Source organism: Periophthalmus magnuspinnatus, chromosome 15 (assembly GCF_009829125.3).
Source record: "Periophthalmus magnuspinnatus isolate fPerMag1 chromosome 15, fPerMag1.2.pri, whole genome shotgun sequence".
Taxonomy (NCBI): Eukaryota; Metazoa; Chordata; class Actinopteri; order Gobiiformes; family Gobiidae; genus Periophthalmus; species Periophthalmus magnuspinnatus.
In genome coordinates, this window is record NC_047140.1 from 26431042 (window position 1) to 26446479 (window position 15438).

Below are 15438 nucleotides of genomic sequence, written 5' to 3' on the forward strand. Positions count from 1 at the left end.
TGTTAGCAAAATTACACACCTAAAACAAACACAGCTCTAAGCCTGATGAGATTCCTTAACAACAAATTTGATTCCAAAAAAACAGTAAAAATATGTGCCTTTTAGGAAATTACCAAAGAAGAATGAAACATGTAATTTATGTAAACATTTATTGCCAAAGGGCAGAGATGGCACACTTACAATGTTAATAAACATCAGATGTAAAACAATTGTAAAATGAGTACCTTCAGTATTGTAAACAATGTATTTTAAGTTTTGTTACGCATTATTTTGAACAAAATTAAAAACAACAGAAAAACTGTAGATGTACAAATCTGTTCTATTAAATAGAGACTCAATTACAAAGATACTAATAATATCACAAAATAAATAATATATAAAAATCATTTTACCCAAATGGGAAAATAAAAATATAATTAATGCTTTTACAAGTTTGACTTTTTTCTCCATTGAAATAAATCTTTGTAAACAGTTTTATTAGAAAATATTAGTGGAAGACAAAATAACACACAGTTCATTTAAGGCATATTATTCCTGAAGGTAAAGGTAGATAGGTAAGGTACATTATGCATAATAATATAAAATTCCATTGGTTTGGCCCATGTAAACATATTTGATCAGGAATGGCTTTTTTTCCCAGAAGTATTCAAACTGATATGAAACCCGTCATGTTTATCATACAAGTATGTGTCAGAGTTAAGACTTTCTGTAATAAAAGTAACTCTTTTAACTGTATTTTCAACAAATTAGCATTCTGTTAAAATGGGTTATAAATACAAGTAAAGAGGTAGAAGCATGAATTCATAAGAGGAACGAACAACTACTCCTATTGGCCAATCATTGTTTTCATGAAGGCAGGTTTGCTGAAAGGCCAGTGGTACTGGTTAGGGACTGGTCCATTTACATTGCACTCAAAGAATGAAAACATGGGGAACCAAATGCGTGCCCGCCTGCTGTGCTGGAAGGCTCGTGTGTTGGCTAAGGTGTGGTAGTAGAGGAAGAGGCGAGTGGTGATGTAGAAGGCAATAAACACATCAATGGAGTAATGCTCATGAGCCGCCAGGATAAAGAAAATCCCAAACAAATTCAACACCCAGGAAATGGTGTGAATAAGATTCCAGGTTCGAGGAGTGTCTGCAACGAAAACACAAAGTAAAGCTTAAACTCTGGCCATTGTTACATTTCTAAGCACATACCAACAAAGACTAGAGATTGATGGGTCCCACAAGTAAAAAAGAAACATAATGTCTAAATCAAGCCTCTTAAATGTGTAAAATAAAACCGTTAGGCTCTTTAAAAGATCAACACATTAGGTGTCCCACTTTTTGTAATAAAGAACTTTTAACTTTTCCATCAGAGTGCTTTGAATGATCTTTTTAAGCTCCTTTAACTATTTTACACTGCAAGTTATGCAATAAGAGGCTTGATTTTCCATTTACTTACCAACTAAGATGCCTAGGCTACATATCTGAATACAATGCAAGCTTTTTAAAATATGATAGAACCAGTGCAGACGGTAAATGGATGGATTGGTAAGAGCACATTTACCTTTAAACACAAAGAGAACAATTGAAGCTCTCATTGTTTGAAACCCAGCATCTATTCTAAAACATATCAATGAGTGAAGATACACTGTCCATTTCTCCTCCACCTAACCAATATCTATACTTGGTTTCATTCTATAAAGTAACGGTGGTGGGGAGTAGACTTTGATCCAGTTCCCCAAATGTGTTCAAGCTGTACTCTTTTTGTGAATTTTCATAGAAACTTTCTTTGAACTTACATTCAGTTACAAAAAAGTTGAGCATTGTGATGACTACAGTGTGTCCACTGAACATGTAGTCCCCACAAGTTTGGACCCCAGTCAAAGTCATGCCAAAACCAGTCCAAATTGTCAAGGCTCTCTGTATCTTCTCCCAAGCGTCATCATATGTCTGTAAATAGAAATGATTAATTAATAGAAATTATTATCTGTTATGCTAACTTAATGCTATGATGATAACCTGATGAAACTTTCATCCACCCACCTTACTGGCACACTTGAGGTGCTGCCCAGGCACAGACAAAGAAGTCACAAACATGGTGCAGCAGCGAAGTAGGAACACAGTTCCCATCAGGGAGCACAGTCGTCTCAGGAGTATAGACCTGAAATACAGGGAGGTGCATGTTTCTGAGATTTTAAATATTACTGCATATACAGATGTACTGTGTTTTTTGATGAATAAAAGATAAAGTAAGCCAAAGCAGGTAAAATGGTAAAGGTAATATAGATTTACCTGTGCTTGTGAAGTAAAAGGATCAACAGGAACATGTAGCAGAGAATGAGACCACAAGCCTCCGCCATTGCAAAAGCCCAAGGGATCCTGGGGACGCTGTCAGTACACAAACACCAATATAAGTTACTTGATTAGATATGAGCACAGGAGAATGGACATTTTATGGAAGTGCTATACAACATGAAATGTTATATAGCACTGTAATTCAAATCTTTTACCTATCAAGAAATATGTCAGGCAGAGGTGGGTATGTCCTCATATCCGGGACACGCTCATGTACAATGACCATGACAAAGGAGGTGAAACCAAAAACTAAGAACACATAGACACAGCTGACGACCGTCTTCCACACCTCAGGGTCTAGCCGCCCAGCCAGGTGCAGACGACACCTCCCATTGGAATGAATGTGGCACGGGGTGTCTCCTAGACTAGGTCTCGACCGATCTGGTATCCTGTGTCTCAATTCAGTCCCATTGCTGCATAGATGATCTGCTCCATTACATCTACGCTCTGAGCCTTCACAGCTCCAGTCTGTCCCCTGAGGAGTGAGAGGTAGTCCAGGGATCAGACTGTCTACATGCTGTAGGCCCAGTATTTGTAGCTGTGAGTGGTTTTGCCTCTGCAGCCGTCGAATAGCTAAGGCCAGTCTCTTTATGTCCCCTAACACAGTGAGGCCCAGAGGAGGGCCGCGCAGGTCAGCCTCTGTTAGGGACAGCAGACTGGGACCGTCCAGTCGATGCTGGGTACAGAGTACCTCCTCATACTCCCCAAAGCCTTCATCCTGTAGCCACTGGGCCACCTGCCTGCAGCTCCAACCACTCACGCTGTCCTGCGGCGCTGCCATGCCACTGCAGAGAGACAAATGACACAAGATTACCTCCATCTACTGCAATTAAACTGCTGTTAGAGAAACAAGCCCAGACACACATCTTTACACTACTCCCATTATGGTGTGACTTCAAAGCCTTTTGTAATGTTTAATCAAGGCCTCTTCTACAACTCTTTCCAATACAAAAGTACCCTCTTTTCACTTGCAAATGGAAACAGATGAAACCTCTTGATTTTCAATTTACATACAAAATGTATTTTATCTGCAGCAGACAGACACTGTCAGAAACACACGGATGCCATTAAGTTTGAAATTGTCTGTGATTAATGTATTATTCATAGATGTTTAAACAGCCAGAGAAACATTTAATAATTGTCAGTTAATTTATGCCATACATAACCTCCTTACATTACATTAGTCATCATAAATGTGTTCTGTATGTTTATGCATTGTGACACAAAACAAGGCAAAGAGGATTTTAAAATGCAGATGTCAGAGTAATGCTAATGACTGATGAAGAACCAGGATCCATGAAGTAATATCATACATCAGATATAATTAAAACCACATTGTAGGGCTATATGCAAACTATAATTCAACATGAGCTTGAACATCTAGTACTCACAAAGCTGCCTTGTGCGTACTACACTTTGACTCTTCCACTCATCTGTGGATCAGTTCCATCCTCTGGTTTTCTCTCCCTTTGACCTGTAGATAAGCAGTTTGCCCTGTGCTTCTGCTCCAAAGGTCTAGAGTCCATTCAACAGAACTACCCCTTCTGATAATGTACATGCTGAAAGGGGATGTTCCTAACATGAGTAAACACAGATTCAAGATTTAACAGGCAGGTTGTAAATTAGAAAATCAGTCCTGATAAAGAACAACTGGGTTCAATTGGGGGTATCCTATCCTACTGCTGTGGACATAAGAGCTGAACTAAACCAAATTTGTACTAAAATGCCTCTATAATCAAAAACAAATAAAACTAACTAGTGGATTCAGTAAAACAATCAATCACTAACACAATTTTGATTAGAGTACCAGCAAAGAATGTACAGTTATAAATGTTCGCCCTGTGCCCTTTATCAATAATGTAAGGTGTCAATAATGAATACATGGCAATTAACTTACCTATAGGCTACCCAGAGCTCCCATGTATACTTCCGTACACATTAAGATTTTATAAGCTATCCCAGTGGCAGAGAAACTCAAATGAGTGTAGGAATACAGTGAAGTCTAGTGAAAAATAAGAGATTTTTAGACCATGATACCAGTTTACCAGCAACATTACGCAGTTTCTCTGGCCTGAGGTTTAGCTTTGGGATGTCCAAGTGCCTGGTCAGCTGGTTTGGCTTGCTTATACCGTGAGTCACACAGGACGTGACAGGGCACAGAGAGAAGCGCTCCAGTGTGTCACCATTATTCACAACGCGCTACTGTGAGAGTTGCGCCATAGACATATAGAGTCTACTTTACGCACAACGTTAACCCAGCCATGACAAGAATTTAGATTAGTACAAGAGTTTGGTAAAGTTCCACTCACACTCACAATCCAAAATATATAGAAATGAAGTTCAGAGAAGTTCAGACAGAGCTAAATCTTACCAAAATCTTGTGTCAGAGCGCTGTGCGAAGTCGTCGTTGCGCCTTCGGTTTACGCGTCAACTCAGAGCAGTAGTTGCTCGCCAACATGCTTTTGATACCAGGCAACCCCAAACAGGAAGAGCATGAACACACGAAACAGCCAAGAGGAACGACTTGACTGTCCCCCTGTGGCGCTGCTGCTAAACTACACCAATCATGTGGCCACAGAAACCACAGACCACCTTTTATGTCTATTTCATCACTTTATGAGAAGGCAAAATACCCCATCTGAAGTAAAAGTCTTCATCAAACCTTATGTTGGACTTTTAAGTAAAGAAAAGAAACAAGAAAATTATTTGAAAACCTCTATTTCGTTATAATAGACCACATTACCTCAATCCATAGTAATTTTACTTTCTACTCAACAAAATTTTGGCATTTCCATATGTGACTTTTTCTGTCTTTCTGTGACAATCCATTAGTGAGTTCCTACTTCTCATAATTTACCTTTGGAAACCTAAAATATGCTGGGTACAACCAAACCAAACTCTAGCTCAAGATATTCAAGAGTGCTGTATTGGAGGATGTTAAATGAGTAGGACTATATATGATCTGATCTTTAAAATTCATCAAGAAATCAATTACAACTTTATGCTAATTTGGAATTGTAAAAGAGACCACATAGCCTATATTTAGTCTACATTACTCCAGCTACGTTATAACAGGGGAGTGTTAAATCCTAAATATCACCCCATTGCCAAACTGCACCACCTGTCTATGACACTCAGACAGTCTGCTCCAACTAGACACCAGGTCGTTAGTAAAAAACAGCTCAGGAAAATACAGCACAGGAAATTACAATATTACTTATTTAAACCATGGAAGCAACAAAAAACAACCAGCCAGAATCAGAATGTATGTCAGATAGTAACACAAAAAGAAGTCGTCCCTCTGTTGGGGACCTTGAGCAAATTTTATATTCAGCTCCTCGCTCCTGCCGCCATGGAGATGAGGTTTGGCCCAACCTGTATCTGGGAGACATGTGAGTATTAAGCCACATCTAAGTGTGTTAAAGATCTCAGTTTTCAATGGTTAGAGGTTTTCTTGATCAATTAGCCAATCAATACATGTTTAAAGGTCCTATAATACGTGAAATGGACTCTTGGGAGGTTTAAGCCATGTTAGAATGTTATTACCTCCTAAAAACACACTTGTAGATGTGTTTCTTTCATCCACACGTTTGAGTAATCCTGGATTATTACTCTGTCTACATCTCCAAAACTCAAAATGCTCTGTTCCACCTTGTGACATCATGTAGTGGTAGTTTTCAAATTAACAGCAAGCTTTTACCTTTTGTTCAGCAGAGACTGGAAAATCCAGGGCTGAAATGATCCAAATGATTCTAGTGAAAGTGTTGTCATGATATCACAAGGTGGAAGGTTCTGATTGAGAGAAGAACTGAATATGCAGGATTTGTGTGTTAAATGTGTGAATGAAACAAAATACTCTAGATATGTTGGTGATGAGGAAACAACATTACAACATAGAAAATATATCAGAAAATAGTGTAATATGAACCCTTTAATATTTACTTAAGGGATTAAAAACTGTAGGAAGTCAGTTTTACACTGCGTGCATTGCACTGTATGTTCTTTAGGTAATATGGAATTTGTTATTAATGAAAATATAGTTTATTATATTAGTCACTATGTAACTTTTCTGGTGGGGGGTCTGCCACCCTTTTTTGCATTAAACTTCTATCTCCATGGAGACAAGCAGGTGACTCCACTAAGTCAAGTTACAGGTCAGATCTGTGGAGAGGGTGACCCCCATTCTCAGTGCTTGTTTTCGAAGGTATTTTTTTTGAAAAATAAAAATGCCTGTAAATGAATAAATGTAAAATAGATAAGTTACAATAGCTAGGCAAGGCAAGCTTATTTGTATAGCACAATTTGTACATTGAGTAATTCAAAGTGCTTTACAGATAAATCAAATCAAACATAATAATAATCATCATAAAACAGAAGAGTGCAGAATAAAAGTCTGTCAGTCATACAGTACAGCTAAACAGAACCAATAGCTAGTAATGTTATTCTGTGTGACATTTCAGGTACCAGCAAATAATGGACACCCCGACAGAAAAGTTGTATGTAGCAAATTAATTAACTGATTAAAGAATAACTGGCTTCCTTTGTGGTTTGAACCAGGTTTATGTCCCATGACAAGTTTGGGCTCTGGCAGCTCGGTATCACCCATGTGCTGAATGCATCACATGGAAAACTCTGCTGTAAAGGGAGTGATGATTTCTATGGGACCACAGTGAAGTACTATGGGGTCCCAGCCAACGACCTGCCGACCTTTGACCTGTCACCTTTCTTCTACCCTGCTGCTGAGTTCATCCACCAGGCTTTGACCACAGGGGGTACAATTATACTGAAAATCTGCAAAAATTCTTGAAGTACTAATATTTTAAAAGTAAAGTAGTTTGAGTATCCATTGTTAATGTTAATGTAAAAAGGCCCATATTATGCTATTTTCCCATCTATGTTATAATGTTGTTTCCTTATCGAAAAAACATACCTGGAGTTGTGTTGTTTCATTCACATGTTTAACACACAAACCCTGAATATTTACAGAGTTCTTCTCACAAACTGAAAACACTCACACTTCTGATGTCATGTGGTTATACAGGAAGTGCTCCACTGTGTTTTAAAACTCCATATATCCTCACGAGAGTCATTAGGATTATTTCAGCCCTAGATTTGCCTATATGCACTGAACTAAAGGTAAACAGTATACGTTAACTTGTAAATTATTGCTTGATGACATCACAAAGTGGAACGGAACATTTTGAGCTTTGGAGATATAGACAGACTAATTATTAAAACACAACTCCAGATATGCTATTGATGAGGAAGCAACATTCTAACCTGGCTTATAGCTCCAAAGAGTCAATTTAGCATAACATAAAACCTTTAAAGTTATATTAATATTATTATAAGTAATCAACAGAGATTGAATTTTTACTCAGAATTGTAGAAGTAATGAGTTATTTTAGATCTGCTTTCAAAATTCTTAGCTGGAGCATCTAAATATGAATATGTAAAGTTGACTTGTTTTGCAGGAAAGGTGTTGGTGCACTGTGCAGTAGGGGTCAGTCGCTCTGCTGCTCTGGTCCTGGCTTACCTCATGATTCACCATCACCTCAGTCTGCTCTCCTCCATTAGACATGTGCAACAGAAACGATGGATCTTCCCAAACAGAGGCTTTCTACGGCAACTCATTTCACTGGATCAAAAACTGCACAAGGAAAATTAAATAAAGTAAGTTAAAAATAGATAAAATATATATTTTATAAATAAAAGCATAGACCTCCAGAAGTTCAAAGACTATTATTTATTTATAAATTGTAATTAATATGTAATGTACATGATGCGCCTTAAATAATTTCTAGGGCCATAGTTTCAGCTTTAACTTAAGGTTAAGGTACAATTTATTGTCCCCATAGAGAAATTTGTTCTCTGCATTTGACCCATCTTCAGTCCCACACCCAGGGACTCATCTTTGTGATCTTGTTGCTAGGCTTGGTTAGGACTACTTTAGATGGAGGATTATACCTATGGTTCAAGTTTTGGATTGAAAGAGGAAGCCAGAGTGCCCAGAGGATATGGGAAGAACATCCAAACTCCACGCAGAATGGCCCGGGCGACACAGGGATCAAACCCAGAACTTTCTTGCAGTGAAGCATGAGTGTTAGCCTCTCAGCCACCATGATGGTACTTCAATTAATTATTTATCTGCAAGGGTTATATACATCTCTTGACACTGAATCCAGCTTTGTAATAGCGAAAAAGAAAAGCCGCAGTATTTATCGTATTGGACATTAACTGGTATTTTCTGACCCCAGGACCTTTAGGCATCAGTAACCAGGCCAATCAATGCACCCACACCATTAAATAACTGCACATCAGCCAAAGCTCACAGACAACATAGGGAGCTATATCTGGACCCAGGCACCTGCTCCTGTCTGTCACTGTCCCGTCCGACACAGGGCTGGCAGAGAGGGGCAGAGCGGACTCCAGCAGCCTCAGAATCATAACAAACACGCATTATGTCTAGCCACAAACCATCACAGGAGCTGGGGCGCGTTAAAATTCTAGAGACCATATTGGATTCATGCACTTTGGAGCTCACACCAGTGGATGAGGTCTGGCCTGGGTTGTATATAGGGAATGTGTAAGTATATTTTAACTTTAGCATAACTCATTGTTTCTAATAATATCAAATCTTTCATTCTTACCACTCTTTCCACCATGTTCTGAATTGTAAATTATTTGGTCAAAAAGTTAACACCTGATGCCTGTTCTTATGCAATCTTCTCAATTTTTCCAGGCATGGGACAGGCCCAAACAAAATAGCTGCTACTTTGATAACATAGAATAAAGCTGTAATACTACAACTGCATTTAATATTTGTTTGACAGAGCTGCGGCACAGAACAAAAAGACGTTATGTAAGCTTGGCATCACGCATGTCCTAAACGCAGCACACTCTAAACAGGGGAGCATCGGTGACCAACGTTTTTATGGAGACACCTGTGTGTACTTGGGGATCCCAGCAGAAGATTCAGATGAGTTCGACCTCAGTCAGCACTTCAGACCAACAGCTGAATTCATCCACTCAGCTTTAAAGACCAAAGATGGTAAAAGTCAAAGCAAATGGCAGCAGTCATTAATATTATCAGCACTAATGCCTGGTGTTTGTACAGGGAAAGTACTGGTCCATTGTATCATGGGGGTGAGTCGCTCTGCCTCTTTGGTTGTGGCCTATTTGATGTTGCACCAGCATCTGACTTTATCCAACGCTTTGAAACATGTCATACAAAAGAGGCCCATTTACCCCAATAGACATTTCCTCTCTCTGCTCCTAAAACTTGACGACCAGCTAAGCTTCAAAAGGAGATTCTGCCCGCTACTTTGATATTCCATGCTTAGTTGTGTTGATTATTTTTATATGGCTTTTGTAATGAAAAAGATGTTATTTTGTTTGTCAAATTGGCTTTGTGCACAGTAGCGCCCGGTAATCTCACTGTTAGCGTCACTACTTCCTGTCCAATTTGATCTCTGTGAGGTTTTTGCATAATTAATGAATATATATTTAAAGATCAGGCAGTGGACAGGGAGCTGCAGGTAAATGTCACTCACAACATGTTAAACACTACACAAATAAAATAAATACTTCTGTGGAGGACACTGTGTTTAGAAAGAGACATGTTTGTGTCTCAATGCTAATGCTAATGATAATTTTGAGGCATAATAAATATTAAAACAACACCACAAACTGAAGTATTCTACACATAAAAATAATTGGGTAGTCTTTATTTTAATAATTTGAATTGTATTTGTTTATTTTATGTTTTCCAATAGTGATAAAAGTGGCTGTTAGCTTTGAGACAGTGACCTTGCTGGCACGCTGCTGTGCACAGAGCCTGTTACTTAACATTGCATTTTCAAATCTATCATACTGCACTTTATATGTAATGTCAAACATGTATCCTCAATAAATTGCGGTGACTGTTTTTCATTATGATTGTAAATAGAACATTTATGTGCATGACCGTGGATACTATCTGAGTTTATGTTGTACTGAAGTGGCATTGGTTTATTTTTTGGCACTTGAGCCCATGTCATTTCTTTTAGAACTACCAGTGTTACTTGGCACTTGAATGGCAGCCCACATGAAGCAGAGTGTTACATAACAGTCTGCATACTCAGAAACTAAGCCTCTCAGTTAATGCTAAAGTGCAAGAGGGTACTACTACTTTTCTTTATATGCTAACTTTAATTATTTGAATGAGAAGAGAAAACCTATTTAGATGCAGTTCAGATTTGTACCTAATGAGCGTATGATTACATAGCTATTAAAGGAAACAGTTGAGGGTGCGTCTGGAATAACAAGTGCAGCCATGCAAATACACTAGGACAGGTAAGGCTCGTCATGAAACGGGTAAGATTATAAAACTGAAATCAGAATAGTGTGTAGTATAATAGTGCTATACTGTTGTGATGTTGTTGGTCAGCCTTTTTATGGTTGGTTACCCTTTCCTCAGCATGTCACTCAGAGATCAACACTATGAACCTCCGTCTGTGGCAGAGCTGCAGGAAATTTTGCAGCAGGACCAAAAGCCCACGGGACATGTCAATCAAGTGTGGCCAAACCTGTACCTCGGCAATGAGTGGGTCATAATAACAAATAACACATATATGTATATTTATATAAGCAGGAATGTAACAAAGTAAAAGCAGTACAGTACTATACTTAAGTAGAAATTTTAGGTATCTACATTTTGAAGTGGATACTTTTTACTTTTACTTCACTACATTTGAGAGGATATTTGTACTTTTTACTCTACTACATTTTTGAGCAGGACGGAATAGTATTTTTCATTACTGCCATTTTTAAATTATTAATATTTTTACTTAAGTAGATTTTTTCATGTTATATTTTACTTAAATTTTTTTTTTGCTCCAGTATTTGTACTTTAACTTAAGTAAAAAAAAATTAGTACCACCGCTGTATATAGGGTATATTTACACAGCCAAAATAAGATAACTTGGCTAATTTGATAACTCAATAACTAGATCAGATTTTGGCTTTCATTAATCAAAAGGAATTTTTAGGGTAAAATATTTGGAAGAGTCAAGTCATTTTTGTCTTGACCACATTAGTTTGCCATTTTTGCATTATTTTCCTTGTCAAAACCTGCACAGATGTGAACACATAAGAAAGAAATCAGATTACTCATATCCTAACTGTTTACATCACATTTCAATAATCCAGAAATCAGATAATGACTGTTGTTGTGCATGTGAACATAGCCTGTGACTTAGAACCATATTAGGGGCCAAAAAGTGGTTCAATATAAATGTTACTAACTGTGTTTCCAGGGTGGCAGCTCGGGATAAAGGAACTCTACACAGTTTGGGCATAACACATATTGTCAATGCTGCTCATGGACCCCCCAACCCAACTCCAGGGCAGCTGTACTTTCATGTCAGCACAGGCCCACGCTTCTACAGAGATATGGCTGTAGATTACTATGGCGTAGAGGCAGACGACGCAATAGATTTTATCCTGAGTCCATTTTTCTACCCAACTGCTCGCTACATTAGAGCCGCTCTGGGGATGGGAGGTAAGACTCAAGCCAGTATAAAAATGACGATCTTAAACAAGTATTTTTATTGTTTGGATAGTGTGGCTTGTTCCATTGGGATTTCTTTTATAAAAACAATTTATCTTACACTTAGGATCTAACTTTTAAATGTAACCAAGTAGGAAGGCACCCCAATTGAAATACACATTGTTTTGCATGGTTTAAAAATATTAAGACAAAGATAGTGGATAAATGTTGTTTTATTATGTCAGATTTAGTCTAGATTTAACAACAAACTCAGCAATTATGTATTTAAATTCAATGATTTTACCTCACCTAAATTATTGGATTACAAGTTGGACTCTGACAAGCAAAACTATTCTTAAATTAGCTGAAACTATTTATAAAAAAGCACTCAAGGTATTAGACAAAAAGCCCCATAAATAACATTACTGTAGAATACTTGACAAATACACATTTCTTAATTGGGACAACACAATCAAATACGCAGGTTTAATTTTAGCATACAAAGTTTTGAACAATCTGGCTCAACCTCCTCTAAAGGAGTTGGTGAAAAGAAATTCAAACCGGACAACAAGAGCAGGTTCTAGAGGTGACTGCTCTGTGCCGTTTAGGAAAAATGCTTTAGGACAAGTTTCTTTTGTTTATGGAGCAGGTCAGACTGGAACACACAAGCTCATACACGAGAGCTCCACACTGGAAGCATTTTCAAAAGCTTTAAACCAGTGGTTGTTCAAGGGTCAAATATGTCACTATGTACAATTAAATTAAACTTTAACTTTTAACTTCTGACTTAAAATGAACTCTTCTATAATTGTATATCCAGAGAGTGTGTTGTGTGAATAGTCAGTGTGTTGTGTGAATAGCCAGTGTGTTGTGTGTATAATCAGTGTGTTGTGTGTATAGTGAATGTGCTAGTGTGTTACATTAGCTTTTGTACGATTGTTACTGTTCTTTTCCAAGTCCTGTAAAGAAGAAAATTAGTCACGTTGCCTATAATCTTTACATATTTACACTTTTAAATGTCTATTAATATGTGCTGTCCCTTTACAAATAAATTAAAAAGAAATAAAACAAATGAATAAAAAATAACATTTCACCTGAAGCTTTAGCACAAAAATATTTACTTCAGATTTTTCCATTGCATAACATTTATTTTCAAAGCCAGTATTTTGTTGCTAAAAGTTGAGCATTTTTCTGTGCTATACCTTTTTTGTTTTTGTTTTTCTCCAGGACGAGTGTTTGTCCACTGCCTGATGGGAGTGAGTCGCTCGGCCACTTTGGTCCTGTCATTTCTCATGATTTGTGAGGGTCTCCGTCTTCAGGAGGCAGTGCAGGCAGTCAGAGCACACAGGGATATTTACCCAAATGCAGGATTTCTACAGCAGCTCCGCAGTCTCGATAAAGGCCTAGAGAGGGAGAGAAGAAGACAGAGAGCTAAAAAACTGTAAAATAGCACAACACAAAGCCAATACACAATATCAGAGATGGGAATTTAGCCTGATAAGTTATATTTAGTTTAGATATAGATTGTAAATAAATTTCATATATATTGTACAGGGTAAAGATTTAGGTTTTGAAAAAATATTAGTTGGAAATGTATGAATCTTGTGGCTTGACCTGTTGAAGATAAGACTGAAGTAATTGGTAATGTTAATTTGTATATTACTGTCTTTTTATTTCTGTTTACATTGTGTATGCCTGATTTATACATTTTATCAGTACTGCATATACAATAATATACCCTCACTATATTTCTGGCTTCACTTCCCGCCTCTAAACATGATACAAAGACATTTCTATGACTGCAGCTGTGACACAGAGCAGGAGATAAACACTCTCATTGATGGAGCTGAGGCAAATGATTTGGAGTGACAGGAAACCAGCCGAACCTTTTAACCTGGTCTGGCCCAACCTGTACATCGGAGACGAGTGAGAGAGAAACACATCAGTAGTGATTACAGTCAAAGTATTATTATTAAATTTCAATGTTTTTTTTTTTTAGGTCTGTGGCTCGAGACAAGCCCATCCTCTCCAGTCTTGATATAACCCATATTGTCAATGCAGCAGCAGGGAGATATCGCATCAACACTGGTCAGCAGTTTTACAGTGACCTGGGATTAAAGTACTTTGGTGTAGAAGCTGCTGATCATCCAGAGTTCAATCTTGAACCTTATTTTAGGCCCAGTGCAGAGTTCATAGACAGCGCTCTCAAGGAAAATGGTACATAATGGCCTAAATATTTGTATTGCAATTTCAAATCCAAATAAATGCAGATCAATGCCAGTGAAAATGTATCTGAAGTCAAAATGCAATGTTTAAATTAAGCTTTTTAAAGTGTTGTGTAACAAAAAAATGCTAAATATGCTCTAATGCACATGGTCTAATACACAGCTGCTATTACTAAATCCATCAACATTTATATTAGGCTCTAGCTTCTTATGGGAAAGGGCTTTAAATTATGAAAATTAAGTTTTGCTGCTGGAGTATGCCTCATTACATTATAGATTTCACATTAGTAGTTGTAAAAGCACAAAATCACGCCAAAACTTACATCACATTAAACAAACAGAAACACATTTAAATTAATTTTACCAAAAGCTCTGATCACTTGTATAAATATGTTATATATTTACATTTTACAGGTAAAGTTTTTGTCCACTGTGCTATGGGCGTCAGTCGTTCGGGAGCCCTGGTTTTGTCCTATCTGATGATCTGCCAGGGACTGTCTTTGGTGGAGGCCATCACTGCTGTGCGTCTGAACCGGGACATTGGACCCAACTCTGGATTTCTGGAGCAGCTACGACAACTGGACATGAATCTTAAGTCCATCCCATAAATCTCAAAAAGAAAAACAACACTATACTTCAAACACTGCTCTGTCAAATTGTGGTTGAATCTGAAACAAAATAAAATATGAAATAAAACAATAAGCTTGTAGAGTGATATGCAACACTCCACTTCATAAGAGCTAAACTGATTCTCAATCAATCAGTCAATCAATCAATCAAAACCTTTATTGTCCCTTGACAGAGAAATGCACTGTGCAGTGGCAATACAAATGAGAAACAGCTCATATAAGAAGCTCAATATATATGAAAAAAGTCATCTTAAAAAAATTCCACAATATAAAAGAGATCCTGGTAAACACTCACTTATTATTAAGAGCATTAATTGCACAAGGATTTAAAGAATGCTTAAATTAAATGTTTGTTTTGACTCTAAGAAGTACAAACCTCTTCTTTGAGGGCAGCATCACAAACTTGTCGCACAGAGGGTGGTCAGTGCTGGACAGAAAAGACCGGACTTTCTGCAACAACTGTTTTTCAAAGACGTTTGTGAGGCTGAGCTGTTCTGAACAAAATTATCTTGCACAATTTTAAACAAACGGCTTTTGTTCTGCAGAGAAAGGTTACTAATAAGAGACAAAACATAACAACATAAACTATAAACTAAAATTATAAGTGTCTTGCCAACATTGAAATTTCTCAATTTTCGTGAAAGGTATAATCTTTGTGTGGCTTTTAGCACAGATGGGAAATGTTTAGGTGATAGTGAAGTTTGTTGTCAATAAAG

The 15438-nt window shown here is 37.5% G+C and overlaps 5 protein-coding genes across 9 annotated transcripts; 4 read left to right on the top strand and 1 right to left on the bottom strand.

Moving 5' to 3' along the window:
• Positions 1–473: 473 nt before the first annotated feature.
• Positions 474–7976, bottom strand: LOC117382641 (sphingomyelin synthase-related protein 1-like). 2 transcript variants are annotated; one of them, XM_055227445.1, is made up of 6 exons: positions 7876–7976; positions 2495–3124; positions 2277–2372; positions 2028–2145; positions 1784–1934; positions 474–1134 (listed from the first exon to the last, which is right to left on the bottom strand). In XM_055227445.1, exons 1-6 carry the CDS (start codon positions 7878–7880, stop codon positions 827–829), a joined length of 1308 nt encoding a protein of 435 aa, XP_055083420.1. In that variant the 5' UTR covers positions 7881–7976; the 3' UTR covers positions 474–826. The 2 variants fall into 2 exon arrangements, with proteins under 2 accessions (XP_055083420.1, XP_033835745.1); XM_033979854.2 differs by lacking the exon at positions 7876–7976 and adding an exon at positions 4711–4810.
• si:ch211-223p8.8 (dual specificity protein phosphatase 13A family protein) lies at positions 5416–9249 on the top strand. 4 transcript variants are annotated; one of them, XM_055227447.1, is made up of 4 exons: positions 5416–5731; positions 6897–7111; positions 7814–8012; positions 8741–8825. In XM_055227447.1, the coding sequence occupies exons 1-3, from the start codon at positions 5568–5570 to the stop codon at positions 8005–8007; spliced, it is 573 nt and encodes a 190-aa protein (XP_055083422.1). In that variant the 5' UTR covers positions 5416–5567; the 3' UTR covers positions 8008–8012; positions 8741–8825. The 4 variants fall into 4 exon arrangements, with proteins under 4 accessions (XP_055083422.1, XP_055083423.1, XP_033835954.2 ...); XM_055227448.1 differs by lacking the exon at positions 8741–8825 and adding an exon at positions 8272–8336; XM_033980063.2 differs by lacking the exon at positions 8741–8825 and adding an exon at positions 9173–9249 and having other exon boundaries at positions 5420–5731.
• LOC117382825 (dual specificity protein phosphatase 13-like) lies at positions 7929–9760 on the top strand. Its single transcript, XM_033980061.2, has 4 exons — positions 7929–8012; positions 8741–8925; positions 9173–9390; positions 9457–9760. Exons 2-4 carry the CDS (start codon positions 8801–8803, stop codon positions 9666–9668), a joined length of 555 nt encoding a protein of 184 aa, XP_033835952.1. The 5' UTR covers positions 7929–8012; positions 8741–8800; the 3' UTR covers positions 9669–9760.
• Positions 9761–10504: 744 nt separating this feature from the next.
• Positions 10505–13315, top strand: LOC117382824 (dual specificity protein phosphatase 13-like). The gene is made up of 4 exons (XM_033980060.2): positions 10505–10694; positions 10798–10923; positions 11636–11880; positions 13096–13315. Exons 2-4 carry the CDS (start codon positions 10799–10801, stop codon positions 13311–13313), a joined length of 588 nt encoding a protein of 195 aa, XP_033835951.1. The 5' UTR covers positions 10505–10694; position 10798; the 3' UTR covers positions 13314–13315.
• A 286-nt stretch (positions 13316–13601) lies between these two features.
• On the top strand, positions 13602–14777 carry LOC117382226 (dual specificity phosphatase 29-like). Its single transcript, XM_033979321.2, has 3 exons — positions 13602–13794; positions 13868–14085; positions 14508–14777. Exons 1-3 carry the CDS (start codon positions 13709–13711, stop codon positions 14699–14701), a joined length of 498 nt encoding a protein of 165 aa, XP_033835212.1. The 5' UTR covers positions 13602–13708; the 3' UTR covers positions 14702–14777.
• The last annotated feature ends 661 nt before the right edge of the window (positions 14778–15438 follow it).

Coding starts and splice junctions, on each gene's coding strand:
- si:ch211-223p8.8 (XM_055227447.1), top strand. CDS start 5,568: ATGGAAGCAACAAAAAACAACCAGCCAGAATCAGAATGTATGTCAGAT. Junction 5,732..6,896: donor AACCTGTATCTGGGAGACAT/GTGAGTATTAAG, acceptor GGTTTGAACCAG/GTTTATGTCCCATGACAAGT. Junction 7,112..7,813: donor CCAGGCTTTGACCACAGGGG/GTACAATTATAC, acceptor CTTGTTTTGCAG/GAAAGGTGTTGGTGCACTGT.
- LOC117382641 (XM_055227445.1), bottom strand. Junction 2,146..2,276: donor CTTTTACTTCACAAGCACAG/GTAAATCTATAT, acceptor CCTGTATTTCAG/GTCTATACTCCTGAGACGAC. Junction 1,935..2,027: donor ACCTCAAGTGTGCCAGTAAG/GTGGGTGGATGA, acceptor TTCTATTTACAG/ACATATGATGACGCTTGGGA.
- LOC117382825 (XM_033980061.2), top strand. CDS start 8,801: ATGTCTAGCCACAAACCATCACAGGAGCTGGGGCGCGTTAAAATTCTA. Junction 8,926..9,172: donor GGGTTGTATATAGGGAATGT/GTAAGTATATTT, acceptor TTTGTTTGACAG/AGCTGCGGCACAGAACAAAA. Junction 9,391..9,456: donor AGCTTTAAAGACCAAAGATG/GTAAAAGTCAAA, acceptor GTGTTTGTACAG/GGAAAGTACTGGTCCATTGT.
- LOC117382824 (XM_033980060.2), top strand. CDS start 10,799: ATGTCACTCAGAGATCAACACTATGAACCTCCGTCTGTGGCAGAGCTG. Junction 10,924..11,635: donor AACCTGTACCTCGGCAATGA/GTGGGTCATAAT, acceptor CTGTGTTTCCAG/GGTGGCAGCTCGGGATAAAG. Junction 11,881..13,095: donor AGCCGCTCTGGGGATGGGAG/GTAAGACTCAAG, acceptor GTTTTTCTCCAG/GACGAGTGTTTGTCCACTGC.
- LOC117382226 (XM_033979321.2), top strand. CDS start 13,709: ATGGAGCTGAGGCAAATGATTTGGAGTGACAGGAAACCAGCCGAACCT. Junction 13,795..13,867: donor AACCTGTACATCGGAGACGA/GTGAGAGAGAAA, acceptor TTTTTTTTTTAG/GTCTGTGGCTCGAGACAAGC. Junction 14,086..14,507: donor CAGCGCTCTCAAGGAAAATG/GTACATAATGGC, acceptor TACATTTTACAG/GTAAAGTTTTTGTCCACTGT.